We start from the raw sequence: 27,362 nt of genomic DNA on the forward strand, positions 1-27,362 counted from the left end.
ACATTTTGAACCGAATCATATCAAATCAAAATAAAATAAAAGAAGATTAAGTAAAGCGAATAACAACTAATGAAAACTCTAAAAAGCGTACATCTAACATTTGAAATTAAATATTTACTCGGGTACAAATGGTACAGTAATGATATTCGTTTATACAATATTTACTGTCTATATAACCATTATATACTACTTACTTACTGACAATTATTAAGGGTTTTGTTCAATTTCATTACTCGTATGTTAATAAAAACAATTTCCGACTAACACGGCTCTTTAAACTTTCCAAACTCTTTAAACAGGTTAAATGCAAGTCGATCTAAGCGGTTGAATAGTCTCATAAATACTAAAGCTAACAAAATACAAAATACAGGCTCCATCACTTCCGCTCCTGGACCAGCTGTATCAGTTGCTCCAGCTTGTACTCGATCAGCTTCAGTCGACTGTCGTTGATCTGTTCCTGTTTCCGCTTCTGCTCCGCTGTGTTCTTCTGGTCGATCACCTCGAGCGCCCGCTTGACCACCCGGCCGCTCATCTGGGAGCACTTGCCGGTGAGCATGGAACAGCAGCAGGGCAGGAGTCTGACCGGTGGATCCAGCAGCTTCTTCTGCGGCAGTGCCGCACTCAGGGGCAACTGCTGAAAGCTGGCCTGCTTGTTGCCCTTAAGGGTCCTCATTTCGAAGGGATCGCTCATAGGAATAAGCACCTTGTTCCCGTCGTTCGGCATCACGGAAATCTGACGCAGACTCAAGTAGTTCGGGTAGATGTTCATCAAACGCTGGCAGATGCTGCGGAAGATGTGGTTGCCCAACAGAAACCCAGCGCGTCCGTGGCCAGTGAGGACCTGCTCATATCGACTGAGGACATTGGTTCTGCAAATGGCTCCGTTCAGTTCCGCCTGAGCCTTAATGACCTAGATGAAGTCGAAAATGGGATTAGCGGAGGAAGCTAATGCGAATGGCGATGGACTTACTTGGGTGTCGTTCACGGCCAGGCCGTTCAAAAGGTTGAACAGCACTATCGTCATAAAGAAGACGAAGAGCAGGAAAATCAGGTAGGTGTAGATACTGGTGAACTTGATGCTCGATGCGTCAAACTCGCCGGTCAGCATCACAATGGTCTTGATCAAGGCCTCGATAGGCTTGGTGAATGTGTTGAAGTCCCCATCGTCGTCATCCTTACCTGGAGACGGCGTGGTGCTGTTGAGCTGGTCCTTCTCCACTGTCTTACCGAAGAGGATGTAGAAGCACAGACTGAAGGTGAGCACGAAGATCGAGTAGAGGGTGAAGCTCTTTACGAAGCTGTTTGAGACTTCCCGCAGCATCAGCATGTGCGTCGAAATCGAGAGCACTGGCAGGGAGCCCACTAGTAGGCAGAACTCCATGGAGACCAGAAGGATGGTGAATACGGCCAAGACGCGCTGCGTCTCCTTGTCAAAGTTGGCCTCCATGCAGGTGAAGATGGATAGTGTAATGAGAGCCACCTCCATGATGTTGGTTATAGACCAAAAGTAACGAACTGGAGACATTATCCACTGGATGCTCTCCCGTATTATGAGGTAGCCGATTCCCAGCCAGGAGAGCAATCCGAATAATGCAGTGAGAGCTCTTTGATCGCTCTCGTGGAACTTGAGGAGCGTGTATGTGATTATGGAGGCGGTAAAGAGCGAGTATATCAGGAAGTTCAAGTAGAAGATCACGGAAAGTCGGTGCCACTTGAGGAACAGGAAGCTCGAGATCAGCGGGTGCTGGAGCAGGTGGCGCATCTCCTTCGACTCGGCGATGAACGCGATCGGGGCCATTTCGTCGTGCAGCTGGCTGAGATTAACGGAAGTCTTCTCCACTCCGGAGTCCCGCTCCTGGCGCATTAGGTTCTTGTAGTCGATGATGATCTCGTAATTGTGCTCACCAGGCCTCTCTCCGTTTGTTGTGATGCAGGAGTCAAAGTGCTCCTCGAGAACCTCGGGTGGCATGTCCTTGATGGGCAGTGTCCCAAACGCGCTCTTTGATCCAATGTAGGCACCGTGCTTCAGGAGCTGTTGCATTGCACTCGTGTTGCGGTACTTCACCGCATAGAACAGGGGCACCAGGCGCCCGGAATCAGCTTCGTTCACGTCTACGCGATCGCTGGCAATGAGCAACTCGAAGCAGCGCTGGTGGCTGAAGCCGTCGTACGGCGGCTCATCCAGCCGGCCGATCACTGAATTTAGTAGCTTGGAGTCTGGAGTGAGTCGCAGACTTGGCTCCTGCAGCAGTCGCTCCAACGCCTGCCAGTTACCGTATATCACGGCCGTCTCCACGAGATTGGCCTCGTTGGCTCTGCCCGGCCTCGAGTTGATGTCCATGCCAGTGGACAAAATGACTTCGAAGGCCCGCTGCCTGCCCCTCTTGATGCTGTCCTGCAGCAGACCAAAGTACTCCTCCTGGTGGGCGTTCAGTTGGTTATCCGCCCCGCCCTTGAGGTTCTGCAAGTACTCAGCGAACTGCTGCTCAAACAGTGCTTCGTCCCCGTCCCGCAGAGTCCTCTGGAGGGTCTGAATGTCGATCTCCGGCCCGGTATGACGCTCCTCCGGCAGCTTAAGCTCCGGGAATTGCGCCTGCAGCAGCCGACGTACCTCTCCGTTGCGGTAACTATCGATGTCCAGCTCCGGCTGGTCCAGGAAGAGCTGAATTATCTGCTGCTTCCCAGCCTTCACCTTGCTCTTCCTCAGCACATGGTGCAAGGGTGTGAACTCGCCCTGGTCCACGATGTTCGGCGAGGCGCCGTAGTCCAGCAGGAGTTGCATGCAGGAGTGCACCTCTGGGGCGTTTTCCTCCGTGAGATTCTTGGCCAGTGAGTTGAGTGGAGTAAGTTGCCCGTATTTTCTGTCAACCTGCACCTGTTTTCCGGGGCGGTACTTAAGGAGCGCCGCCAGGTTTCCTGGATCCCTCGAGTCGGCCGCATAGCTGACTGCGGCCTTGTCCAGCTTCTGGTTGATCTGTGGAGATGAACTGGGGTTAGCTAGGGTCCGACCTCTGCTCCTTGATGCTTTACTCACGTGGTTGACCTGGCTGCCGTGGTCGATGCAGGCTTCTATGAAGTCGCGACAACCTGGTTTGGAGAGTGCCTTCTCGTAGATGCTGGTATGGCGGTCGTCCTGCAGATCGGCCAGGGCACCGCTGTCCAGGGCAGCAACGAACTGCCGAATGTCCTGCTTGGCCAAGGCTCCAGCCAACTGGGCCTGCGGATCGATGAAGCCGCAGTTGTTAAAGTCCATTGGTGTGGTCTGCAAGAGAGAGCAGCCACGGAGCGGATGAGCAATGTCTGTGTGGGCTGGACTTCAGGTAAGTACCCCCACGCGTCGAATGAGTAACGTTAGCTTAAAATGAAGCAAGAACCCGCATTGCTCACTCAGCCAACTTTGTGACCCCACTAGACCTAAAGGCCTTGGAAGCCAAAAACAATGGCTTTGAATTGGACGCTCTCAAAAAACGGCATTTGACATCGCTTCATGCTACGATGGTTTTCACATGGAGTGGACGTGGACGTGGACATGAGGCTGGAATGGAGCGGGAGCAAAAAGCTGCCCTACAGGTTTCTTCACAGCCAAATCTCCGTTTTGGGGGCACTTAAAGAAAGCGTCTTAAGTGGTTTCTGTGGTACCGACTTCGGTCTTAATTTGCTCCCCCGTGTAGTTATTAAATTATAACAATCCATGCGAAGACAAGACGAGGTTTTTGAGCTCCCAAAGTGCCAGCAGTGATCCAGTAAATCTGAATCAGGTTTGGTGCGGGTTTCAACGGCTAACGATCATAAAGAATAATCATAAAATAATCGACACATCAGTATCAATTAGCAATCAATTTGTTGCGCTCCACGCTTTGATAACCCCTGATGGGCCTCCAATGGAGCCTGGGGGCGGCTCGGCAATGGGAGCGGCGAAATCGCGAGATTTATAGGCGGCTTTGTTCGTAAATTTCAAGGCGGCTTCTTCTGGGGGATTCTCGTTTCCACTTCTCCACTTTTGCTGCGCTGACCGTCTTGATACTTGAAATGTGTGAGAAATCCGCTAATCACACTTGAAACCTGGCTAATTTGAATACGCCGCTTCTGATTATTTATCAACAGCCGAAGAATGGGTAATCAGGAAACGTAACCCGACCATCCGTTGAAGCGGCTACTCAGTCGAAGTCTTTCGGCCTGGCAAACGAATTGGGTTTTGTAAATGACCCCCCCAGGTGGCAAGTTCAGCCTGATAAGATAAACAGAATCGCACAATCATCTCCTCTAATTGGCCCTCTGTTTGGCCCCTCTGTTTGTGCTGTGTATTTGGCCACTCGGCTATTTGTAAAACCAATTGACAAACAACTTTATTGTTTGCCCAGCTCAGCCCCAAAGTCTTAGGCGACAGTTCACAGAATGGCGTAATAAAACTTAGCAGAACCGCCACTTGGAGTGAGTCGAGTTAACCGAGGAAGCGAATTCTTCGCAGTCTTCGGGATTGGGATATGGAATGCACTTAGAGGCTGCCAAAAGAAAACCCGTCTATCAGGTTTGCACAGAAAAGCAACCAGCAAGCAAATACTAACTTAAACGGAGGAATTGCACAACTCTTGGCAGAAAAGTGGAAAATCGGAACTACCATTACTCATTTCCATTATAGTGTGTTGTAATAGAGAAGTTTCAGAGCTTCAGCCTACAATTGCCATGCCGTCAAATATCATGCGGAAATGTTCCTTAATTCCATGAAAGGGTACACAAACTTCGGCTCGCTGATAACATTCTTCCCCGCTTTCTCTCCGCCCCGTCACTACATCCAAATCAGACCCAACAGCGCCCCATCCCGGACATCCCGGAACAAGAGAGGGGAACGGGCGGAAGGAGGGATAGTCTGGAAAATGTCGGAAAGAAGGGAGATTCGCGACACCGACAGCTGGATTTGAAGCAGTGCAGATAATTATAGTTGCCATGTCGCTCGATCCAAGCAAATATCTAAGGAATATTAATGTTACCCTTCCCTTGTTTATCATGTTGTATACGAGTATGTACATATGAACGTGGCAGAACGAATGGAGTGCCAGCATTTCGGCTATACGTGACCTTATAGATTTTCGTGGAGTGGGCGATTTCGGTATACAATAAACTAATTTACTTGTCCATAAAGTCCGTTTATTGGCAACGGAAGATTTTGTTTGCTTAATTTACTGCTCTTTCTGCACTTAATGAACAACAGACGATCGTTTCGCTGTGTTTACACTTGAATTGGCGGCTGGAAAAACAGAGGAAATAGCCAGAAATTCAAATTCCTTGAACTAAATGCTTAGGAGTGGCTGAAAAACAGCGATCGTGATTGGGGACAGCAGTCCACAAGTGAAGTTTTTGTGTAATCGCCAAGCTCAGCCCGAAATTGTCATCGTAAAAAAGTCATAATTAAGATGGATGCGTGCGGAGATGGGTCTGAAGATTTGGATAGAGGCGGGGAACGGGAAACGGGGGCAAGGGGACTGGGGCTGACTTCATGGTGAAGTGAGTTTGTGAAGCATCCGCGAAAAAACAACAGCGCCAGAATTTAGTTGTATTCGGAAAAAATGTTTAAGCGAACAGCACACAGACACATGGGCAATAGCCCCACGAAAGTGGATACCCCTGCCACACAGAGATCGGTGCTCTATATACCCACTGTGCACTTCATAAACAATTGACTGGCCCACATCGTGTGCACAACAAAAGATTTGGGAGGGGTGTGCGGAGTGGGGAGGCAGAGAGTCTCGGCTCCGCACGACTCAGTAATTTCAAATAATTTAATTAAACACACTCGGACGTACATAGTACATGTGTGAGATCAACTCAGTAAAACCAAACGAAAACCAATTCGCATGCTACATGAATGGATTCCTGAACTGGAGGAATAACCATTTACCAATCGATCTAAGCAACTTTGGATCCCCTCTGGATCTACGCCCTTGTGCCCCACGAACAGCAGAAAACGAATACAAAAATTAGATGGGCGGAGCCAAATCGGCGAGCGAATGATCCAGTCGCACGGTTTATGCATTCGTGAGTAGGCTGGAGCACGGGCTCCAGAGGAGGAGGAGGAGGAGGAGGAGGGTCCTAACATGCCGCATAGCCGCATAACGCCTAATCGATGGATTACTTAATTGTAATTGCCAATAAAAAACGCATGTTAAGCGCTTCTGGAGGGGAACGGAAGCTCCGTGCGCCTAATTTCTATGCAAATGCCAGTGGAAATGCCAGAGGAAAGTGTCCCCAACCCAGTTCCGAGTTGGGTAGACATGGGCTCTGTCGGCTCGTCTTACACGACACTTTGTGGACTCGCCTGGTCAGCAAGAACACTATCTGTTTACTTCGTATTTTGTATTTCGTATGGGGAAATGGTATCACAATCCGAGCACTTCACAGAAAAGTGGACACCGCGGGCGTTGCCTTTTAGGGCATTTCGTTAGCTGCCCACCAGGCATTTAAAAATCGTTTTTTAAAACTTCGATGATGTCACAGATCGCGTATATACACAATCCAAATTAATCATTTATCAAATGCAATTCAATCAATTTATTAGCTGTTCTGGCGTCATTAAAACAAAGCTTTTTTTTAAATATTTTTGCGATTGCGCCGTGGGCGCCGTTTTCTGCAGTTTCTTAACCTTGGTTCGTTAAATGTTTTAAAACTTGTTTTCACTGCTTATGTTTTTGTTGTGTGGGTCGAAGTCGAGCACAGATCACTTTGCAACTGCGGTTTCAGATCTGCATTACACATGATTCATTCGCAGTAACTAATAAAACATCTTAACTTCCCCGCGAGTCATCTTTCTTAAGTAAAGATTTGGCGCAACACCGGACTGATTTGCATAATCGATGAGATGACTCATTGGCCCATTGGAGATCTTCCTCGGGCTTTCAAAAACTGTTTTCAAAACACAAAACACTCAGCGCCTAAGCAAAAAACGCACCACACTGCTGCGCGATCATTACCTTGCTCGTTAATATCCAGACAACGACTAATCTGATCCGTGAAAGCGATCGAAGAGGCGGGCACTTTACAGGAATTTTAAATTTAACAGAAAGCTAACAGGGCCGCTGGTGGCACTCATAGCCTGTCTATCGATAAGTCTTTCATCTCTTGAGCTTGATTTTGTGAACCCTACAATATGGGCACACTTTTGGAGACTTTTCGGGCGCATTCAAAAATGTATTTTCAAACTTTGGGGGTTTCCCAATTACATGCAATAATACATCCCCATGAGTTTGAAGCGATTCACACACAGGTCCTTCTCTAATAAGAAATATACATCTCCTTCTCACATCTTGGTGTTTATTAGCTTAGACTGCCAGCCGTATAAAACTGAAAAGCGTTATGACCTAGTTAAGACGTTAAATCTCTTGCTGGAATATACATGTATATATCCTAGCCTCTGCCCAAAACAGTAACTCGTAATTCAATCAATCAGTCAATTGTTTTTACATTTTTTATTTTCAACGACTTGCAATCACAAGTTATACGTATACAAAACACCTGAATATGGTTGACCTGATTTACTATAAACCCTTTCAAAGGCACATGAAATAAAAGGTACACAATTTGAAGAACGCAACTGAAGAACAACGTAGCTTAGTTACTAGAAGGTAATTCGTTTCTGAACAAATCGAAGATTCTCAGTTTTTGGAAAACCCAGTATAGAAGTCCTGAAATAATGAGCGTTTTGCAAATGCGGTCCAGGACATACATGCTGAAAAACAATGAACTGGTTAAACACTATTGACTTAGGTAAAATATTACTTACAATCTCAATTGGATGCGCGATTTCGGCAACGAAGTTAGAGGTTCCTTCATCACATACTGACGGCCACCCAGAATACTGACTTTCATGTACTCATAATCGTCGACGTCGTCGGTATTAACCTTAAATCTGTCGAAAAAAAAACAAAAAATAAGAAATAAACAAACCTTTTCAGTACATACAAGTTCATTAGTATAATGCTTACATCCTCCGATCTGTAGATCCTAATTCTTTGTAGATCTGGTCAAAGTGCGTGGATTTGAAGTCCCAGTTTCGCGTGGTGAAGAACTGCAACACCTCCAGACCCACAGCGATTTTGGTTTGAACCCGAATCATGCTAGACAAACAGAAAAGTTGCAGGTTAGATAACTGGTTCGGTACTGCCAAATTCCTTTGAAGGCCTTACAAGCGACGTTGTCCAAAGATCAGCAGCAGGAAGTCGATAAGGTAGGCTGGCAGCCACATAAACAGAATGGTGCAGATGGTGTGGTAGAACTTGCTGGAGGTCATGTTGCCGTCGGGATACCAGAGTCCAACCTCGAAGGGGTACTTTATGCCCAGGTCGCGACCCACGTCCATTATCCACTTCCATGTGCGCTTTTTGGCATCGTCCACGGTCAAGTTGTAGACTGGAATCTGAAGTGGTCTGTGGCAAAAGCTATACATAACATTCTTATGGGTGCTTCTGATCAATTTACCTCTTTTCCGCAAGACTGTTGTGGTATGGTAGCAAGATTAGGCCGTTAATGGCGATGTCCACGGGGATTACTTCTGATTTTAGCTCCCCGTTGCAGATCATGGATCGGATAACTCCTTTGCCGGCGCCAATAAGGACACCCGTGGGTCCGTTCATGTTGTCCACCCAACCTGGCAGGGGCTCAGCGATAGCTGGAGTTACTGGAGAACAAAGTACATGTCAGTATGCTGAGACACAAAGACCGCTATTGGTGACGAAATCGGGAAAGAGAAACACGGCGCAGTTGGCCAAATGTGAATATTCAACAACCTACAATCATATTTATTTGGATTCAAAACCTCGAATATGCGTAACTACAACTAGCTAAGTGACTAATTAAATGCCTGTGACCGTGACCACCAAACCAATGCAAGTCCACGGAGAACTACAATCAGAATATAGCCAGCACCCCCGTCCACTTGAGGAGGTAGTAGAAGAACAGTCCCACAATCACCGTCTTGCACACAACGTCCACGACCCATTGGCTGGAAGTAAAGACAGGTCAGTCATAGTTGAAGGTACAGCCTCTTGACTAACTTACATCTTCATGTGCACGCGCGCCCTGGGCAGATCCTCGTCCTTCTCCTTGAGGATAAACTTTCGAGCGCCCTTGGCACACTCAACCATGTACTCCTCCTCGGTGTTTTCGGTGTTCATGTTCATGTTAAAGCTAAAGCAGGGGAAGTGAAACGTTGATATGTGGCCACTATTACTCGACGGGTTCAACAGCACTTACATCGCCTTGTCTTCCTCGTTGAGTTTGTTCCACAGGGAAGCGTAGTTCTCAGAACGGAAGATCCAGGCATTGAGGGTGAAGAACTGCAGCACGCCCAGACCTGTGGATATCTTCTCCTGCACTCGCAGCATGCTGGGGAGGAATACGGCATTTATATACGGCTCCATTTGAGGTGTGAGTGAGGTGCACTCACGGCGCAACTTACAATCTCTTCTGGCCCAAGATCAGCATGAGGAAGTCGAGGAAGTAAGCGGGCAGCCAATGGAACAGGGCCACGTTGAAGTTATGGTAGAATTGGTTGGTGGTCACGCAGGGGTCCGGGTACCACAGACCCGCGTTAAATGGGAACTGCTTGTTGATGCGCTTGCTCATCTCCACCACGGTGCCCATGGTCATCTTCCTGTGGTCCGCATTGGTTATATTGTACACGGGCACATTGGTGGGCCGCTTGGCCTGCTTGTTGAACTCGTAGGGAATGACGATCAGTCCGTTGATCGCGTAGTCGACGGGAATCACCTCCGCCTTGTTCTGCTGGTTCACCAGCACGGACCGGATCACGCCCTTTCCGCATCCGATCATCAGGCCAGTGGGTCCGTTCAGGTTGTCCACCCATCCGGGCAAGGGCTCGAAGGCAGCCGGAGACACTGCAGGGCGGAAGGAAGAGGGGCTTACTAGGAGCTGTCTGATGGGTACTTCACGTGAAACCAGTCTACATACCACGAGCCCAAGATGATGGTCACCGAAGCCGTATTAAGTGTGAATGTGTGTGGTGTGGTGTGGTGTGGGTGTAAGTGGTGTAGTTGTATGGTGGGGATTATGTTTTCAGGATGAGTGTGTGAACTTAGAAATTGGGAAATAGTGTGCGATCGGGGAAATATCATTGTGCTCTTTCTCCTGTTCTGTGTGTTCTGTGTGTTCTGTGTGTTCTGTGTGTTCTGTGTGTGTTTTGTTTGTGTTGTTCGTGTTGTCGCGCGAGTCCTCTGGATCAACACTTGTACACTTGAAGCACAGACACATAAGCTCAGTACACAGACTTTATTTTGACACGAAACATAGATAATCACTTAAAGTAGAAATGAAAACCAGATCCGAGGCCTCTCGTCGAGAGGCTCGAAGTTATGCCCCAAGCGAACCTAAGCAGAGATTGATTGAGAAAAGCGCGCAAATGAATTGGGAGTTCGTGATAACTCCGGGCTGCCGTCGTCTTAGACGCCCAGCAGTCGTGCCACCAAACCGTAGGTCCAGTAGCACAGGGTGCCCACGATGAGCGTCTTGCAAACGCGGTCCAAGATGTACATGCTATAAATGATAAATAAAGGAAGACCGTGCTTAGAGATCGGGCTCAGGGTTCGGGGATCTGTGGCTTACAGCTTCAGCTGGAGCCGGGCGCGGGGCAAACTGTCGGGCGACTCCTTCATCAGGTACTGTCGCCCTCCCTGGACACACGACTCTATGTACATGGGGACGGTCTCCTCGGGATCCATGTCCATGTTAAAGCTTTTGGGGGGGATCAGGTAAGTTAACTCAGTACCCCTCAGTACTCTACTCGCGCGCTACGTACTTTTTCCTGTCCGCCTCGTTTAGCATGGCCCACAGCGAGGAGTAGGCGTCCGACTTAAAGAACCAGGCGCGCATCGTGAAGAACTGCAGCACCTCGAGGCCCACAGAGATACGGTTCTGGACGCGGATCATGCTAGGGAGAGAGGATCAAGATCTGTGTCCGCGATCCACAGCATCCGCAACTTACAATCGCTTCTGGCCCAGCAGCAGCAGGATGAAGTCGATCAAGTAGGCGGGCAGCCAGTGGAAGAGCAGCACGTTGATGTTGTGGTGCAGTTTGTTGGTGGTGATGCATCCGTCGGGATACCAGAGACCCGCCTCCATCGGGTATCGGTACCCTATTTCCTTACTCATTTCGATTACCTCGCCCCACTGCATCTTGCGGTGGTCAGCGCACGTGATGTTGTATACCGGCACCTCCGTCGGCCGCTCCGTCATCTTGGCGAACTGGTAGGGGATCACGCACAGTCCGTTGATGGCGTAGTCCACCGGAATCACCTCGGACAGGTGGCGCGTGTCGATCAGCATCGAGCGGATGACGCCCTTGCCGGCGCCCACCATCAGCCCGGTGGGTCCGTTGAGGTTGTCCACCCATCCCGGGACGGGCTCGTACGCCGACGGCGACACTGGGCGTGCGGGAGATGAGTTCAGAATGGGCCTCCTACCCCAGACTTTCCTGGGATCGGGCTGATGCGGATGCGGATGCGAGGGCGGTGGCGGAGGCGGAGGAAGGGTAAAGCGGGGACTGGTTGGCGTTTCTGTCTTCTTTGTTTTCATTGCATGCTCATTGAACTTTTTGGTCAATGACGACGGCGTTTGTGTGCAGTGGCTGAGGTAGTTTGTTGTTTTAAGCAATGTTTTACACCGTGCCATGTAATCGGGCTCTTCTTTTCAAGCGCTGTGGTGGTGGTGGTGTTGGCGGTGGTGGTTGGCGGTGGTGGTGGTTGGCGGTTTGTGGTGGCTCAGATTGTGTTGCTGCTGCTGTGGTTGGTTCATGTGCGGTGTTCGTATTAAGAAGCGCGGCAGCGGAGGAGGCAAGCGGGTGAGCCCGCGCCGGAGAGGAGGACGCGAGATCAACCGGTGGCGATGTCATAAAACACACGGAAAGCTTAAACCATTGACGAATTAGCGGTAGGTGGCAAGAAGCGGCTTAAGACTAGCACCAAAGCAGCGAACACCCCAATGAGTACACTCAATACCATCTGCTAATACCTCTGAAGATCTGCTAAAACCACGAACTCTGCGGAACTTTGCTCGCTAGTTAGCGAACGTCCATATTGACTGTATCCATGGGCTATTTGCCCAGCTAAGCAGGTCAGCCCTGCCTTGAACCTTTAACCCGCCCGGTTACAAGTGAAACATTCATTCGCTCCTATCAATCAGCATTCAGCTAGCCTATCATTAGTTGGAGGGGAGCTGTAATCGGAAATACAATGCACAAACCTACAGTTTCCTACTTACATACATTCTTTTCCCCTTCATTTCAGAACATATGTCATTTAGAAGTCCAAGATTGGATTGAATAAATGTAGCTTTTTGGTCAGATAGAGTACTACTGCTGGGTAATCAGCATGCTATCACCGAAAACAGTATACCTTCGTATCAAATTACCAGTCGGCATCAAATTAAAAAGTGTTTGGTCTTGCAGATTTGTATCAATCTGCTCGGACTGGTTTCTGCCCGATAGTTTCTCTAACTGCTATGAAAAACGACCTCTCAGGTTGGCCAAAAACCTCTAATAGAAAAGTTTAATTGACTGCCAGCGCAGACAGATCGTACATTCAGTCAGAGACGTCCAACCAAGACGCCAGGTGGCCAAAAAATATATAAATAATAAGCAAGCCAGTGGCCTAGGGCAACATAGACACAGACACAGACATAGACGGCATAGACATAAGGCAGCAAAGCGGAGGCGCATTATTAGTTAGCAGAGGGAAACTGGCGGCTGGCAATTGCAGTCTCCATTTCGCTTCCAGCGCAGCTGGCTACCAAGCAAGCAAGCAATCCCCGTCCGGAGACGTGGGGCATTAACGACTCGAATAAATCGATTAGCGCAGGCCAAGCGACGCGGATAGGCAACAGCGGGATGGCATCCGGGCTTAAAAGGTCACTTACCGATGCTGGGACGGGCGATGATGACGGGCATGGACTCGTAGTGGTCGCGCACCAGGAGCTCCGCCAGGCGCTTTGAGTAGGTGTAGGTGTTGGGGTGCGGCTTCAGCAAGTCCGGCGTAATAGCGTCCAGGGTCTTCACGTCCATCCACTCGGCGAGGCGCATGAGATCCTCCGGCTTGTGTGGAAACTCGTACACCTTCTCGTACATCACCTCCTGGTCGCAGTTGCAGAAAGCCGTGGACAAGTGGATAAAGGCCTCCAGCTGCTTCATATCCTTGGCCACGTTGAGCGCTCGCCGGGTGCCCAGCAAGTTCATGTCGATGGCGTCTCGAAGGTTGCCCTCCAGCTTAAGAGTGGCCGCCATGTGGAAAACAATGTTAGTGTTCTCGGTCACGTGCTTCAGGCTCTCCCCGCTGAGTCCAAGCTCTGGAGATGAAGGGCAGGAGAAGCAAAAGCTTTCAGTTTTAATTGCTGTGAAATTGGTGGGGCAAAACTTACGGTCGAAGGTAACGTCGCCCTGGTAGATGGAGACCTTCTTGAGCATCTCCGGACGCTCGTCCTTGATGCGCTGGAAGATGGGCAGCTTGAACATCTCCTCCAGACGCGTCTCGGGTGCCTTGCCGCGCTTCGGGCGGCAGATGATTATCACCTCCTTGAGGGAGTGGCAGGAGTAGAGCAACTTCTCCAGCAGCACCTTGCCCATGAACCCAGACGCTCCAGTGATGAAGATCGTCTTGTCCTTGTAGTATTCCTGCACGGGCGATAGATCCACCGTCATCTTGCTGCAGGAGAGGAGTTGTATTAGCACATTTTCTGGGAGTGGGAATGGGAATGGGAATGGAGTGACGCAAGAAGCATTCCGGGAAAGCGAAAACCAGTCAAAGGAAAAACTAGTGATTGGCAAGCGAATGGCGCAAGTGGTGCTGGAAAAACTGGGGCTAATTCTGGCCACGCGTGCCCCTCTTGCCACATCTGGCGTCCGACTTGGAAGCAGCCACCAGGCAGCAGCAACCAGTGAGCTGAACCTGCCGCAAACTGGTTTCCAGCGGGCTTTCGGTTTCTATTTGGCTTTTCGATTGCGCCTGTGGATTCGCATTTCTTTGCTGGCTTATGCAATTGCCAGGGGTAGCAGGCATCGAACCCGTCTAGCGTGCCAGGCTACCTTTATATCTCCCCCTCCGACGGGGATTTTTGCAAGTGTATGTTTCTCAATCTGCATGCGGCTGGGTTGGATTGCAGCCGCGTTACAGTTGGCCACATCTGCTCGACAATCTCTAATTGTGGGTTGTGGCTGTCCCTTGCACTTTGGGCATGTCATGACATTTCACGCAAGACCGAGCGGACGTACTTGTTTACTATCTATCTATCTATTGCACTGTTGCAGCTCGATTGTGGTCACACCCCGCCCAAGAGTATGCATATCCAATACTGTATCTCCGTCCACGAGTGTTTACCTCCTCCAGCAGAGCAGAGCTGGCGCAGATGGAAGTTGCAAGGAAGCATGACGCAGCAACCCCACTGCACCCTTGAACTACAAGCTCTAATCTATGTCTATGTGGCGGGAGCAGTTTCTGGGATCACTTCACTTGGAGCACTGCGGCACCTGCCTTTAGGGGCTTGTTACTGAGCCCCAGTTTTCGGCTTTATTGCCAATTAAAACGCGTCCGCCGAATGTGTGAAACCAGCGAGAGCAGCACCACAGCCCGAGAAACAACCTTTAGACTGCTTGCACTTATGCAAGCATCCAAATACACACATTGAGCCAAATTTTGAGAGTCGGGTCGGCCAAGTTGTCAAACACGAAGCTATGAGCATTACACACAAACGTATTCATTAAGACTGAACCTAAAACAACGGAGCTTCATTTTGTAAACGAAAGACTTAGGCCACAAACTTGATCCCAATTAGGGCGGACGAGCGAGAAAGAGACGAGCGAAGAGAACTGTAACCAATGCTAAATACTGATCGACGAATAAAATAGCATTAACTATTTGTGATTTTCAATAAAAGGACCCGCCGTACATAGAATTTAATACGAGCATCAAAAAGGTAATATAATTTAAGAAGTTTGTGTGAACTTTTACTATTTGTATAAGTTCTTAGGTAAATATATGTAGTCGATTTGCCAAAATTACGTAGTATTCGAACAATTTTAATCCGAAATGTTTTCGTGTTATTTTTTATTTACCTTACCCTCAATTGGCAAGAGTGTTTTTCTGCTTTTTGATATTACGCAAACGCAAAATGACCCTATTCAAAACGACAAGACTCTTTAGCTTATGATATTTGTTTCCCTCCTTCGTTTGTCATATTTTTATTGGAGCCAAAACCGGTATATCAGTTGTAAGTAGAAACATTTTGGAATCTTTAATTAGCTTGTATGTGGCTGTGTTTATTGATGGTGTGTTCCTCTTGTTTACTCATTGCTGCTTTTAAGCCAATGTAACATCTTGTTGTTGCAACTCTATTGCGACCTCAGAACTGGCTAACGATGATGGGGCCATTAAAATTTTCCAATGCAAAGTGCAGCCTGCAATCTGTCTGCAGTTAATAAACCCAATGCAGCGCAATGACAGCCAGTCAGACTGACTGACTAACTGACTAACTGACGGACTGACCGACTGCGGCGCACCAATGACCCTATTTCTAAGGCAACGTAAGCTCGTAGAAGATGGCCGTGTGGAGGATCATTAGGAAAGCCACTTGAGGCTGAGACATTAAACCATGAAATCGAACAAATTTTAAATGTTTGGCAATTCTTCCATTCCATTTCCCATTTGGCCTTTGCTCAGGCAGTCTCACGAAATATTTAAATAAAAAACCCCCTTAGTATGTAAATGGCTTTTGTATTGGATCAGCATTGATACAAATGAGATGAAACCCCGACACATAAAATTAGCAGCAGCAGCGAGGTTCATATATATGCAAAGGGCCAGACAAAACCACGGAACTCGAAGCGGAAAATGTGGAATATCGAAATCTCAGGCTCTGCGACAGGTCATGACACAACCCTGACACAGACGGGGGTTCACGAGCGTATCTCGAAATCAAACTCAGTAGGGCAGCCACTTGACGCGGTACGGTTCAAGTCCAGAGGGGTCTGCCTTTTAAGTCCCCAATTAAATGCTTCGCTGGGCTGGCAAATGCCTCGAATTGCAGCCTAATAGCCCCGAAATATGAGCATCATTGTCTTTACAATGCGGCAATCATAAGATGGATTCGCAGGTCTAAGTCATTTTTGGCGCTACTAAGTGTTTTAATTACCTTGAGTGCTTGGGATTCTCCTCAATTAAAACACTTGCAATATTTGTATCGAACTCTCGCGCACGCGAATTAATGCGAGACTATATCGGTTCGGATCGTACTAGTCCGGATCGAATCGAATAGTGGAGGGAGCGGTGTGCACGCTGCGAAGCTCGAAAGAAGACTGAACGCGACCAGCCCGGTGGTTGTCAATATGAATACGCTGTGGAGTGGGCAAGCAGTGCTCTGGGATGTGGCAAACCAAGCCGAAACGAAGCAAAACCACTGGCCTGGCTGCACGCCGTACTGTGGTCGTAGTGGTCGGTATTCGGCAGGTGTTGGTACAGACATAAATATCTATTGGCTGGGCTAATCTAGGCGGAACTGACCGTCTGGCCTAAGAGGCTGGTGGGCCAAGTAGTTGACTTTTAAGTACTTGGGTGGGGCTGCTGGGTCCATCAAGATGCGAGTCCCAGGCCCAGGAACTCTTTGGCATATTTTGGGAAACATTAGCTTTGCTAAATGGACGAGTTGTGTTGTCTTTGCTGCTTTGTCGCGAATTTGATATATTGGCGTCATTATGGATGCAAAATTAGCAACGGATCGGCTTGGTTTCCATTACACAATGGTCCAGCTTTGCATTCGCAGCCACCGCGGCGGTGGTTTCCACTTTGTTTGCCTTAATTAGGTGGTTATCAATCTCCTATGCAAATATATTGTTGCCCAATGTAGCAAATATAGGTAATTAATGCAGTCTTTCCTGTGATTTTTGCACACGGTAAATTATGCATGTTACCAATTTTGTTGCAAAAAAGCCAATATGTTTCGACGGTGCAAACAGTCACCACACTACAGTGGCTTTCAAAAAGACCGCCAAAATAGGAAATATCGATATCATTCTGATTGGATATCGAAGCTCGGGGTGTCAGCTAAGTGCTGACAGTGATGCTTAAACTGATTAGTCACAATTACCCATAAATTAGATCAAGCTAATAAAAAAAACATTTATTATGTAAATTAAATTGTGAAAGTAAATCGAAAATTAGTAATTTCGCTGCGAATTTCCAGGAATCTTCAGCCCTGGCTCGACTATCGATACATCTGGCACAAAAGGCGTGCAGAGTTGTTCTCCAAATTTCCTGTCGCGAATTTTATTCATTTATAATTAATTGCAAGCCATGGCCGAACTGGACGATTTCTTCGCGAAAAAGGACAAGAAGAAGTCCAAGAACAAGACTAAGTTCGTGACCGCCGACGAGATGGTGAAGAACCTGGAGGACGGCACCAAGCGCGAGGTGGTCAAGCCTAAAAAACCAGAGGCAGCCGCTGGCGGCGTGGCAGTAGTAGGCGAAAACGAGAATAGCGGCACCAAGGTGCCAGAGTCCGCCCCGGTGAGTCCAAATCTGAGGCTGGTGAAATCGGCTCTCGTTGGCCACCGAAGGCATACTAATAGGTTCATTGTTTTCCGCTCCGTAGCCCGTCGAGGAGGAATGGAAGGAGTTCGAGGAGGAGCAGCGCAAGGACTACAGCGGTCTAAAGATCGGCCAGCTGAGCACCATGTGAGTTTTCGACCATTACGCCGACCGCCTATTCGATGAGCACGAGAAAAGGCCACTTTCAGTGATTAACTTTCCATATGACCCCGCATATTGCGAAATCCCGCTCTCTATAGCTCTTCGGACCGTTCCAGAACTGCCCAGGAAAGTGCCGAGTCGCGAGCTGCTCGCGTGCCCACTGCCCAGGACGGCGGCAACTACGACGAGGACGATGAGGACAGCAATGGGTATGACAACGCGGACGTAAACAAGGAGCGCGTCGGTCACGGACCCTGGAAGAAAGTGGTCCCAGCCGAGGAGGTAATGCAGATCCCGGTGCCCGTCGAGGTGGAAAAGCCCTCGTCCAAGACCTACGTTTCACCCGCGCTACGATACAGCGTAAGTAGAAAGAGCTAGACGATCCAGATCCAGTTTAATCGAACCCTCTACAGCAGCAGGCCGGAAGCGGACTGGGAGGTGGCACTGTTGGGGGGGCTTTGCGTCCACGACGCGCCGCCCCCGACATCACCAATACCGAGTTTTTCCCAACACTCAGTGCGGCGCGTCCGGAGGAACAGCGCAAGAAGAAAAACGAACCCGCCTTCGAAGAAGTCCGGCACGGAAGCCGTTTCCAGCGCGTTCAGGAGTCCACGGCTGCCCCGGTGGCGGCCTCCAACCGATTCCAGTCGCTCGACGACGAAGCAAGCTAGGTCAGCCCACGCCAACGGTGCTGCTGCTGGCCACGGGAACCGCTATCTACCACAGTGTCCGCTGCCGAGCTCAAGTCATCCAAGGGTTCTGCGCCAGCACATGCAGATTTTCTAGGCTTTTTGATTCATATAAACCACCACTGCTACTCTTACCCTAAACCACAAACTACTATTGTTCATTTCGTTTTGCATTTTTGAAGAATGGATTAATGTAATACAATACGAATAATAGCCATGCGTTGAAATCCGTTTATAAACGTTACTTTTTTATACGTTTCCGTCTCTCACTCATCCATGGCTAGGTCTTCCGGACAGCTCTCCAAGTAGCTGCAAAATCAGTAAGAAAGATCATCTCTGGCTGAAACAGTGCGCACTGACTTTTCGTTGTACGGCCTCTCCGGTGTGTTGTGGTACGAGATCAGCAGCTCCTTGGCCAGCATCTTCTCTGGAAAGTTGCGAATCAGGTACAGCCAGCACTGAATGCTTCTACACAAAGGGGCAAAAGTGAGTTCTCACATCTGGCAATCGCTCCACAGCTTTATACTCATTTTGCTCCATCAATATGGTTTGCTGCTCGCGATCGTAGTAGTCCGGGTAGTCTTCAAGTATGTCCAGTTTGGAGAGCATGGTCTGGTCCACCTCGTAGACTTCGCCTTCTATGTGGTTCCCCTCGCCTGGACGGGCGAGCAGGAAAGGAATGTTGTAGCGGGTGCCCACAACCAGGGGAAACTTCGTTTCCGTTTTTCCCCTGCCAAGAAAGCGGGCCTGGCCGTTCTCCTTTTTCGTCAACCAGTGGTGATTGGGCTCCCCGCGCTTCAGCGTGCCATACACAAAAACCCTTGCCGCCATTCTCAGCTTTTCAGCCATTGCGCTTCCCGCCGCCGGGCTTATCAGTTTCCAGGCGTATCGTGCTATCAAATCCGACCTGTAGATTGCACAGTCGACATAATCCGCCCGCTCTTCTTCTTGCTGCCATTCGCACCGAATCTTGCCCCCTACACCGCGAGAAACTGAAGCACTCGGCCCTCGGTGGAAAATTACCAGAGACTGGTAGGTGCTGCCCAGCACCTTACTCCCATAAGAGAGGAGAGAGATCACGGTTTACTTTGAATTGCTTCAGTTTATTTGCTTTGTTTGTCGAAAACTATCAAATTACAGACTACGTTAGCTAAAACCTAAATAATGCGTATGGTACATATGTGTATATCAGTGTATATCATTTTCCAATATATACGCGTATATATCGATCAGTACATCTGCGTCTGCAAGTACGGTCTTAAAATGCAACTACGGTAACATAAGATTAGTGGCCAGGCTATCCAGAGCACATCCAATGAAACGGGTGACAGCACAACATAAATAGGTCATTAGTTCTGGGCCTCATAGGTGAGGTCGTCCTGGGCCGGATGCTTGTGAGTGCGGCGATGGCGCATGATGTATGGATGGGTGGTTGAGTTCTCGTAGCTGGACAAGTAGCGCAGACTGAGCAGGTTCTCCGGGTACTTCTGCAGCAGGTACACCCAGCAGGGAACGGTTCTGAAAAGGAAAGGGTGACATGATCACACCAAATTGCTGAAATGACGTCAGACACGACTAGTGCTTACCCCTCTCCCACGCCAATGTTCATGTCGTGCATCTCGCGAGTGTAGATTTCCTCGCAATCCTCCAGGTTGTCCAGGGAGTTGAGCATTCGGTTGTCCACCTCGTAGATCTCCCCGGTTACGTAATAGCCCACGCCGGGCTTGTTCAGCAGGAAGGGAATGTTGTAGCGGGTGGCGATCACGAGCGGCAGCTTCTGGGTGGTGGTGGCCTTGCACCAGAACTTGGCGAAGCCGTTGCCGGAGCTGGCCAGGATTGAGTTGCTGGGCTGCCCGTACTTGAGGGCGCCGTACACGAACAGCTTGCTCAGGGCGGAGGAGACTTTCTGTGGAGTGCGTGGGAGGTGGGTGTGGCCAAGAGACAGAGAAGTGGGGTTAGGTTAGAGATCTGATAAACAGGTGGTATCTTGTGAGAGTTTGCTCTACTAGTATCAATCGATCGCCGTGGCTTATCAGGCAACCGAACACTTTCCACTGGCTAGCACCCTACATTTATTGATAAGGTGGTTTACGATACGTCTCGGTGTTTAGCGAGATTCTCAGATGAACCGCTTTTTGGGCGAGGATGGGATGGCTAAACCGGTTTCGTGCATTCACACATGTTTATTCTTAAAGTCGGTTATTGTTGGTAATAAAAGTAGCTTTCTCGTATTTTTGGGGCTGAGTGCGTGCATCACTAACTGCGCAGCAGCTACGCCTCCTCCTCAGGTACATATGTACATATATCCGCGGTATCTGTACACATGTCATTAGGTGCATTAATAATTGCTTAAATCGGTCTAATCATTGCTGTAAATGGATAGCACACGCAAGCGGCCTTAAATCAATGTCATTACTAGGCAAGCGGTTGCATCAAAGCATCTTGGCAAATCCGCTTACATAACACAGAACAGGCGACGGCTCACTCACATAGATATCTCAAAAATTTCAATAAACTATCTCTCAACTCTCCGATGGATCGGATAACTTTAAAATTTCTGCAATTAGGAGCTCAACTTCTTAGCCTTTTTCACGCTTTCCATTCGGGGCTGCCCACTTGCCAAGGACGAAGGATAAGGGATGCGCTTATGTACATACATAAGTGAATGGTGTGCATGTGTGCGTGGGCTTTCCAGTGTACTGCCCTCTCACTCAGCTTACCTTTGCTTGGCCCATTTTTCCGTGTCTTTCGGTTTCTGGTCGAACCGCCTGCAGATAATTAAAATTGCAAATTGCTGCACTAAGCAAAAGCGAGAGAGCTCTTCGGGATTGGATGGGATGGTGTGCAGGAGCTCCAGCAAAGATACAACCGCGCCGATGGCCAGCAAAACTCCAACTGAATCGCGATGGAGAACATCGGCGGCGGACACGAGTGCTGCCGCTGCTTGTGTTGTTGTTGCTGCTGGCACAGTGGAACTCATCATAACGTGTTCTTGGTTTATTTTAATATGAAAAACGGAAAAATAACTCGTAATAATAATTACATAACATATACAACTTCTCAGATAGCAGAATGGAAAAACAACAAGAAATAAAAATCTATTATGTTCGGTGACTCTGCCCACTGTGCATGTCGTTGAGACCAAGAGGCCCGCCTCTACGGGAACAACAACAAGTAAAACAATAACACGCCACACGCGCAAAGCTAAAAATGACGGCGCTGCCTTTCTTCGCTGGGCTTTATCTAAGAAATACACTCTGGGGGGTGGGGGTGCGTGTTTAGTTGAAATACCCCAAATATGATGGGCCCCGCGAGCACAAACAGTTTAAAATTCGGGCCTTATCAGAAGCCTAATAAATGCTGAGTACAGAAGCCCCTCTTTGAATCCACGCTCCTCCTTCGAGACCCCCTCGCAACATTTTAATTCTCAGGCGACGCCTCTGCAGAACACGTACGCATGTATGCTCCGGTTTCCCAGCCGATCGGTGGCGATCGAAAATTGTATATTGTATGTTGTATTGTCGTTTTCTGCACTTCCATGTGTCCGATCTGTTATAAACAATAACAAAGTCGCATTGTAATTTGGCGGGGGGTGGGTGCGGTAGCAACAACAGCAACACCAAAACAAAACCAGTTGGCATGCTCTCTTTCAAAATGTAAATGCGCCAGCGCTCTCTTAATTGTGCCCTGCAATAGGTGAGGCACATCAGTTTCTGGACTCAATAGGAACTACAAGAGAGTGCCATATGGAGTAAATGCTATGAGGTATCAAGCGGGTCTATCTTGTTAATGATTATTAATAAGATAAGCCCTCATAATATACAATGCGTTTTTGAATTTAATACATATATACGTATCGCCTTTCCATAAGATTAATAATTTATTTAAAAGCGTAAAATAGTTATTCATAAACCTACTCAATAAATATATTAAACTCCAGGCGTCATCAGCGGGACCTAAAACAGCCCCATTGTATCCAACTGCCCCTCCAAGTCAATAGTCCCTGGAGCAGACACCATTGTGGGCATAATGATGCTGTCTGTGCCGGCAGGCACACAAGTTGGGAGCGAAGCAGTAGGCACGTGGTCCGCAGTTGCTGGGGATATATGTAAGTACTTTACGGTCAGTATGGCCAAAAGATAAAGGGACAATGAAGCTTACTGATCGCAGACTGGCATGCATTGCTGTCCGTGCAGCAGGCTGTCCCTTAGCTCGTATCCCTGGGCACAGATGCAGCGTCCGTCGGAGGAGCAGGTGCCATGGGTGCAGCGCCTGCGAAAGTCAAAGGGCACATTTATTTCAGAAGCGATAAGGTTAGGAGCAAGAATCACACTCACCCCAGGCAGGGATCCAGCAGTCGGGCCGCCCTGTGGCGGCACTTTTGGGAGAGGGGATCGAAGTAGTAGTGCCTGTCCTTACGGCACACACAGAGGTCTGGTGCGGCGCAGTAGCCGCCTGCCGCCCTGCACCCGGGCAGGCACTCTGCAGCACACACCAACCCATCCGGATTGCCCGCCAGATACTGGTCGGCACAGGGACAGGGCCCGTCCTCGAAGCACACTCCATTCCGGCAGACGATGTTGCAGCGCCTCACGCACTGGTGGGTGTTGACCACTAGCATTTCGTAGTCGGAACAGAGCGGCGGAGGCTCGTTGATCTCCCAGTAGCCGTAGTCGTAGTAGTAGTGGCCCTCTACAACTGTCCACAGCAGCAACTGAAGGAAGATCATCCGGCTCGACATCTTGGCTAATGATAAGTGATGAGCCGCGGATTTGTTCCGGCAATGAAAGGGAGAGTGAAAGTGCTTTCCGGAGGCAGCGCAATTTGTGTGCGGATCCCATTACGGCCTCGGTCACGATCACTGTGTACAAACACATTGCGGATGACGCAATGGCCCCCAACAGACTCGGCCAACTGATAACCGCTCGACCGGAGATCGTCTTGATCGGAATTGCACATGATCAGCCCGAATCGAAGCGGCGGCGTGCATTACTCACCCGATCGGGGGATGGAGGCAATGGTGGGGTTGTGGTGGTGGTGGAGTTGTCAGATCGGATCCAACTCGAACGTGTGTGCAGAGAGCCAGGGAGAGCCAATCGGGGACTGATTCTGAATTTGGAATGTCTGGATTTCCACGCTCTCAATGAGAAATCGGCGCCCACATCTGCATGAGGCACTGAAAACGTAGGTATTTAAATTTAAATATATTTATTTAAATTATTACATTCTTACTAAAACGATTAAGTTAAAGTGCTTAAATTCCTTAAAGTTTACACTCGTACCAAAATGATAAGTTGCTTAAACACTTCTTGCTGATAAAAGCAAAACCAAAATAGAACACGAGTATCACGATGTGTTGTTAAAATGCGAAGATGCACCAAACCTTTTCTCCCAGTGCTGCGATTGGGGCCTGGCTCCGTCTGGGACTGCAGCTGGCTTTAATGGGCCCCATTCATTCGGTCGGTCGGAGTCGGCGAGAGATGACGCTGGTGAGAAACGGCAGCAGACACGCCTGCGCGAACGGAAGCTCAGATCCAGAGTGTGGAATAAAGTTGCCAAATAGCTGCAGCCGCTTGGGGGATTAGCGAAAACGCCATCGAGGCAGAGTTATTTCCGCGCACGACGTCAGCTCCGAATTGAGTTCTTGACAGAGCCGCGGACTGGGCGGTCTACCGCCTCGCACCCGCACCCGCACCCGCACCGGCCCTCGCCCTCGTGCTCCGCCTATCCCCCAGTCACCCTCCGCGCGCGTGTGAGTGGGGTGAATAACATAAAACAGACGGCAGAAAGCAGAAGGCAGAAGGCAGCGCATAACAGCGAGCGGCGAAAGCATAAAATAAACAATTCCATTTCGGGCTGGTCAGCTGGGAGGAAGTTCTGGTCTGGCCCCGCGCTGCTGGTGGTGGCGAGTGGTGCGACGGTGGTGGTGGGTGACGGCAAAGTGGGTGTAGGATGTGCGTGCCCAGACAAAGCCACAGCGCTTAGAGTCTATTATCTATCCGGCAAGTGCTGACGCGTTTCTGGCGTCCGTCGTCGATCGCTGAATCTGTGTACTGTGGCAAATCTGGTGCATCGAAATGTGCTACGTTATTATCACCAGCGCCAGTCTGGTGTGGTTCCTCTGCTCCCTGGTGGCGGACATGCTCTTCGCTGTGGCCCTGGTCACGCCCAAGTGGCTGGTGGGCCCCGCCCAAGGAATGGACTCCAGCGCCAGCCATCCCCGCCACTCCTCGGTGGGCATCTACACGCGCTGCAAGGTGATGCACGAGGGCGGATTCCATTGCGGCCGCTTCGACTTGGACGGACTGGCCACGGACAGTAGCGTTTACCCCGGCGAATGGAAAGCGGCAATGTTCTTCGTCACGCTGGGATTTAGTCTACTGTCCGTAACGGTGCTCCTGACCCTGATCACCTGCTGCCGCCAGTCGGCCTGTGGCAAGAGCATACACAACATGACGGCCTGCGCCCAAGTGGTAGCAGGTAAGCACCCATTATATGCAATATCCTCGCAGCAGTTAAGTGTGCCATGTTTCCAGGAATATGTATGATGCTGGCTCTATTTCTGCATCCGATGGGATGGCGAGCTAGCCGGATTCAACGTCTATGCGGCATGGATGCCGAACCCTTTTACCCCGCCGACTGTAGCATAGGTAACTCAGTGAAACTGTTCGTTCAAACTAACTAAACTTAACCCTTACAGGAGTTTCCTTTTACTGCGGAATCATTGGGGTACTCCTTACATTCACTGCCGCCGGAGTAAGCCTAAAGGCAGAGTCTTCCAATATGCGGTCCCGCGTTCGCAGACGCGTGGAGGCGGGCAGCAAACTGGTGTGCATTCCGTAGCTGCCTTTGGATACAATAAGAACAACATCTGACAGAGCGAGCATACTTAACTTCATTCTCGAATTAAATTTATCATTAGCATAAATAAACTTCTAACATTCTAAAGTATAGATACAAGGTGTGGTTGGATATCCATACGACCTACTTGTTGCGCTTGCCCTTAGCTTTGCCAGGAGGCTTGCCCTCAACATCAGGCTTTGCCTTGGGTATGTAGACGCCATGGTTCGTCTTCTTTAGGTGGGCAAACAGCTTGTTTTTCGAATCAAAGACGAGCCTACAGGTGACGCAAGTGTGCTGCGGCTTGTCCGGGTCGAGGTCCTCATCTGCGCTCTTTGTAGCCGCTTTGACCTCCTTTGTAATTGGTTCCGGAACCGTTTGCTCTAATGGCTTCACCTTCCTTGTCGTCGTCTTTTTGCTTTTACTCTTTTTGCTCGCCTTTTTACCTTTACTCCAGTCTTCATCCTCTGACTCGCTGTTGATTGCCTTCTTTTCTATTGGCTCATCTGGTCCGTCACTGGCTTCCTCCTGCGCTTGCTTGACAGCGGACTTCCTTGCCTTTTTGTTCTTTTTGGTCCGTTTGGCTAGTGAAGATTCTTCTTCGCTTGGAGCCTCATCGACAGATAGCTCATCCTCCGAGATTTGCAATTCTTCTAGCGATTCCTGTACGCCCTTTAACTTGTCTTCATGGGTTGCGTCGTTGAAAGCGTCCTCTTCTTCCTCCATTTCCTGGCACAGCCGTTCCACATTTTCATTATGCTTCTTGCTCTCCTCGTGATTAGCACGCGCCTTGGCGTTTTTAAACGTCTTGTTGCACGCCACGCAGTAAAGATCGTCTACATACTCCACCTCGTACTCCTCGGCTTCCACGCCGCCTTCACCGTCAGAGTCCTCGCCATCCTCATCATCTTCGTCTTCATCCGTGTAATCGTCCGACTCGCTACCGTACTGCTGCTCCAACTGCTTTAACTGTTCCTCGTAGCCCTCGTTAAAGACATTATTCTTTCTGACGGCCGCCAGTTCTTCCTGGCGCTTTCTTAACTGCTCTTTGCGCTTCTCCTCCTGCTTCAGTCGATTGGCCTCGGCGCGCTCCTCAAGCATGCGTCTGTAGGCCTGCACTCTGCGATCCCTTTTCCGCACGAAGTTTACTAAGTTGCGAACCTAAGTTAATGAGGTTAAAAATTTGTATCGATACCAGAACAAGGGGTATGAATTGCCCACCTCTTCGTTGCGTTCCTTGCGGGCAGCCTGGACGATCTTCTTCATCTCCTTCTCCACCTTGCGTAGAATGAAGCGCTCTTTTATTTCGCGAACGTCGTATGGACACAGCCACTCGTAGGTTTTCCGGGTGCTGTATGCCTGCCAAAAGGCGTAGAACGGACCCACTACATCTTCGTAACTGCTGTTCGAATGACCAAAGTCAGGTGCCATTCCCAGCCGGTCGTCCTTGTCCATGAACTCCAAGTCCTCGGAGGCGATTTGGACGAAGACCTCAGTGTACACGCGGTAAAAACCGTTCTCATCGTCGCCGTAGCCCTTGTAACAGGAGCTGGTGAAGAACTGGAACACGTCCAGGGAGTTCTCCGCGTAGTCAGAGTTCTTGCCGCGCAAGATCTGCTCGCGATGGTTGTCGTACCAAGACCGCTCTTGAGGATCGGAGAGAACTTCATACGCTTGCTGGATCAGCTGAAAGCGCTCCTTCGCCTCCGCCAGACGGTCGGGGTTCTTGTCTGGGTGCCAGCGCAGGGCCATCTTACGGTACGCACTCTTGATGTCTCCATCGCTGGCGTCTCTTTGGAGCTCGAGCTCCTCGTAATAGCAACGCATGTTTCTCAGCACAACAAATAATTTTGACAGAGTTGCCAGATGGGCGGAAGTCAGCTGGTGCTCACATATGCGTTGTCAGTGCTGCAAAGCGCCAAGGCAAAACTTAAATTTCTAGCAAAATAGCTTGCTTTTGGGCTGAAAGCGTTGAATCTATTGTAATAGTTGGAAAACACGTTAGGAAAACAGTAGAAGCCCATTCTAAGGAAGTCTTGTAATTACATTTATCCAGCTAAGCGACGTTACTGCAAGTGGCACCTCCTTGCAATCATAC

General features: G+C 49.3%; 8 protein-coding genes across 15 annotated transcripts; 2 read left to right on the plus strand and 6 right to left on the minus strand.

Moving 5' to 3' along the window:
* Positions 1-94: 94 nt before the first annotated feature.
* LOC122613172 (transient receptor potential cation channel protein painless) lies at positions 95-6,978 on the minus strand. The gene is made up of 4 exons (XM_043787221.1): positions 6,966-6,978; positions 3,035-3,262; positions 971-2,974; positions 95-910 (listed from the first exon to the last, which is right to left on the minus strand). Exons 2-4 carry the CDS (start codon positions 3,251-3,253, stop codon positions 377-379), a joined length of 2,757 nt encoding a protein of 918 aa, XP_043643156.1. The 5' UTR covers positions 3,254-3,262; positions 6,966-6,978; the 3' UTR covers positions 95-376.
* Positions 6,979-7,445: 467 nt separating this feature from the next.
* On the minus strand, positions 7,446-16,342 carry LOC122614898 (putative fatty acyl-CoA reductase CG5065). Of its 3 annotated transcripts, XM_043789621.1 has the most exons (8): positions 16,183-16,342; positions 13,417-13,700; positions 12,919-13,344; positions 8,470-8,668; positions 8,178-8,417; positions 7,977-8,108; positions 7,775-7,900; positions 7,446-7,720 (listed from the first exon to the last, which is right to left on the minus strand). In XM_043789621.1, exons 2-8 carry the CDS (start codon positions 13,694-13,696, stop codon positions 7,603-7,605), a joined length of 1,521 nt encoding a protein of 506 aa, XP_043645556.1. In that variant the 5' UTR covers positions 13,697-13,700; positions 16,183-16,342; the 3' UTR covers positions 7,446-7,602. The 3 variants fall into 3 exon arrangements, with proteins under 3 accessions (XP_043645556.1, XP_043645557.1, XP_043645558.1); XM_043789622.1 differs by lacking the exons at positions 7,446-7,720; positions 7,775-7,900; positions 7,977-8,108; positions 8,178-8,417; positions 8,470-8,668 and adding exons at positions 8,763-8,992; positions 9,049-9,177; positions 9,244-9,375; positions 9,449-9,887; XM_043789623.1 differs by lacking the exons at positions 7,446-7,720; positions 7,775-7,900; positions 7,977-8,108; positions 8,178-8,417; positions 8,470-8,668 and adding exons at positions 9,920-10,542; positions 10,612-10,740; positions 10,805-10,936; positions 10,991-11,429.
* Positions 16,343-17,178: 836 nt separating this feature from the next.
* Positions 17,179-18,550, plus strand: LOC122614900 (protein CDV3 homolog). Of its 4 annotated transcripts, none has more exons than XM_043789625.1 (4): positions 17,179-17,552; positions 17,638-17,720; positions 17,834-18,095; positions 18,152-18,550. In XM_043789625.1, exons 1-4 carry the CDS (start codon positions 17,340-17,342, stop codon positions 18,404-18,406), a joined length of 813 nt encoding a protein of 270 aa, XP_043645560.1. In that variant the 5' UTR covers positions 17,179-17,339; the 3' UTR covers positions 18,407-18,550. The 4 variants fall into 4 exon arrangements, with proteins under 4 accessions (XP_043645560.1, XP_043645563.1, XP_043645559.1 ...); XM_043789628.1 differs by having other exon boundaries at positions 17,183-17,552; positions 17,852-18,095; XM_043789624.1 differs by having other exon boundaries at positions 17,192-17,552; positions 18,149-18,550.
* Positions 18,551-18,576: 26 nt separating this feature from the next.
* LOC122614904 (putative gamma-glutamylcyclotransferase CG2811) lies at positions 18,577-19,371 on the minus strand. The gene is made up of 3 exons (XM_043789634.1): positions 18,951-19,371; positions 18,785-18,892; positions 18,577-18,733 (listed from the first exon to the last, which is right to left on the minus strand). The coding sequence occupies exons 1-3, from the start codon at positions 19,271-19,273 to the stop codon at positions 18,691-18,693; spliced, it is 474 nt and encodes a 157-aa protein (XP_043645569.1). The 5' UTR covers positions 19,274-19,371; the 3' UTR covers positions 18,577-18,690.
* Positions 19,372-19,506: 135 nt separating this feature from the next.
* LOC122614903 (troponin C-akin-1 protein) lies at positions 19,507-21,315 on the minus strand. Its single transcript, XM_043789633.1, has 3 exons — positions 21,145-21,315; positions 20,011-20,330; positions 19,507-19,942 (listed from the first exon to the last, which is right to left on the minus strand). Exons 1-3 carry the CDS (start codon positions 21,157-21,159, stop codon positions 19,774-19,776), a joined length of 504 nt encoding a protein of 167 aa, XP_043645568.1. The 5' UTR covers positions 21,160-21,315; the 3' UTR covers positions 19,507-19,773.
* Positions 21,316-22,353: 1,038 nt separating this feature from the next.
* LOC122614902 (wnt inhibitory factor 1) lies at positions 22,354-23,879 on the minus strand. Of its 3 annotated transcripts, XM_043789632.1 has the most exons (5): positions 23,808-23,879; positions 23,422-23,600; positions 22,762-23,170; positions 22,586-22,696; positions 22,354-22,520 (listed from the first exon to the last, which is right to left on the minus strand). In XM_043789632.1, the coding sequence occupies exons 3-5, from the start codon at positions 23,163-23,165 to the stop codon at positions 22,418-22,420; spliced, it is 618 nt and encodes a 205-aa protein (XP_043645567.1). In that variant the 5' UTR covers positions 23,166-23,170; positions 23,422-23,600; positions 23,808-23,879; the 3' UTR covers positions 22,354-22,417. The 3 variants fall into 3 exon arrangements, with proteins under 3 accessions (XP_043645567.1, XP_043645565.1, XP_043645566.1); XM_043789630.1 differs by having other exon boundaries at positions 22,762-23,600; XM_043789631.1 differs by lacking the exon at positions 23,808-23,879 and having other exon boundaries at positions 22,762-23,364; positions 23,422-23,438.
* LOC122614901 (LHFPL tetraspan subfamily member 2 protein) lies at positions 23,704-25,377 on the plus strand. Its single transcript, XM_043789629.1, has 3 exons — positions 23,704-24,904; positions 24,961-25,074; positions 25,125-25,377. The coding sequence occupies exons 1-3, from the start codon at positions 24,502-24,504 to the stop codon at positions 25,265-25,267; spliced, it is 660 nt and encodes a 219-aa protein (XP_043645564.1). The 5' UTR covers positions 23,704-24,501; the 3' UTR covers positions 25,268-25,377.
* Positions 25,297-27,164, minus strand: LOC122614897 (dnaJ homolog subfamily C member 21). The gene is made up of 2 exons (XM_043789620.1): positions 26,486-27,164; positions 25,297-26,425 (listed from the first exon to the last, which is right to left on the minus strand). Exons 1-2 carry the CDS (start codon positions 27,089-27,091, stop codon positions 25,409-25,411), a joined length of 1,623 nt encoding a protein of 540 aa, XP_043645555.1. The 5' UTR covers positions 27,092-27,164; the 3' UTR covers positions 25,297-25,408.
* Positions 27,165-27,362: the final 198 nt, after the last annotated feature.

The sequence above is a fragment of the Drosophila teissieri genome, chromosome 2R (genome assembly GCF_016746235.2).
Source record: "Drosophila teissieri strain GT53w chromosome 2R, Prin_Dtei_1.1, whole genome shotgun sequence".
NCBI classification, from domain to species: Eukaryota; Metazoa; Arthropoda; class Insecta; order Diptera; family Drosophilidae; genus Drosophila; species Drosophila teissieri.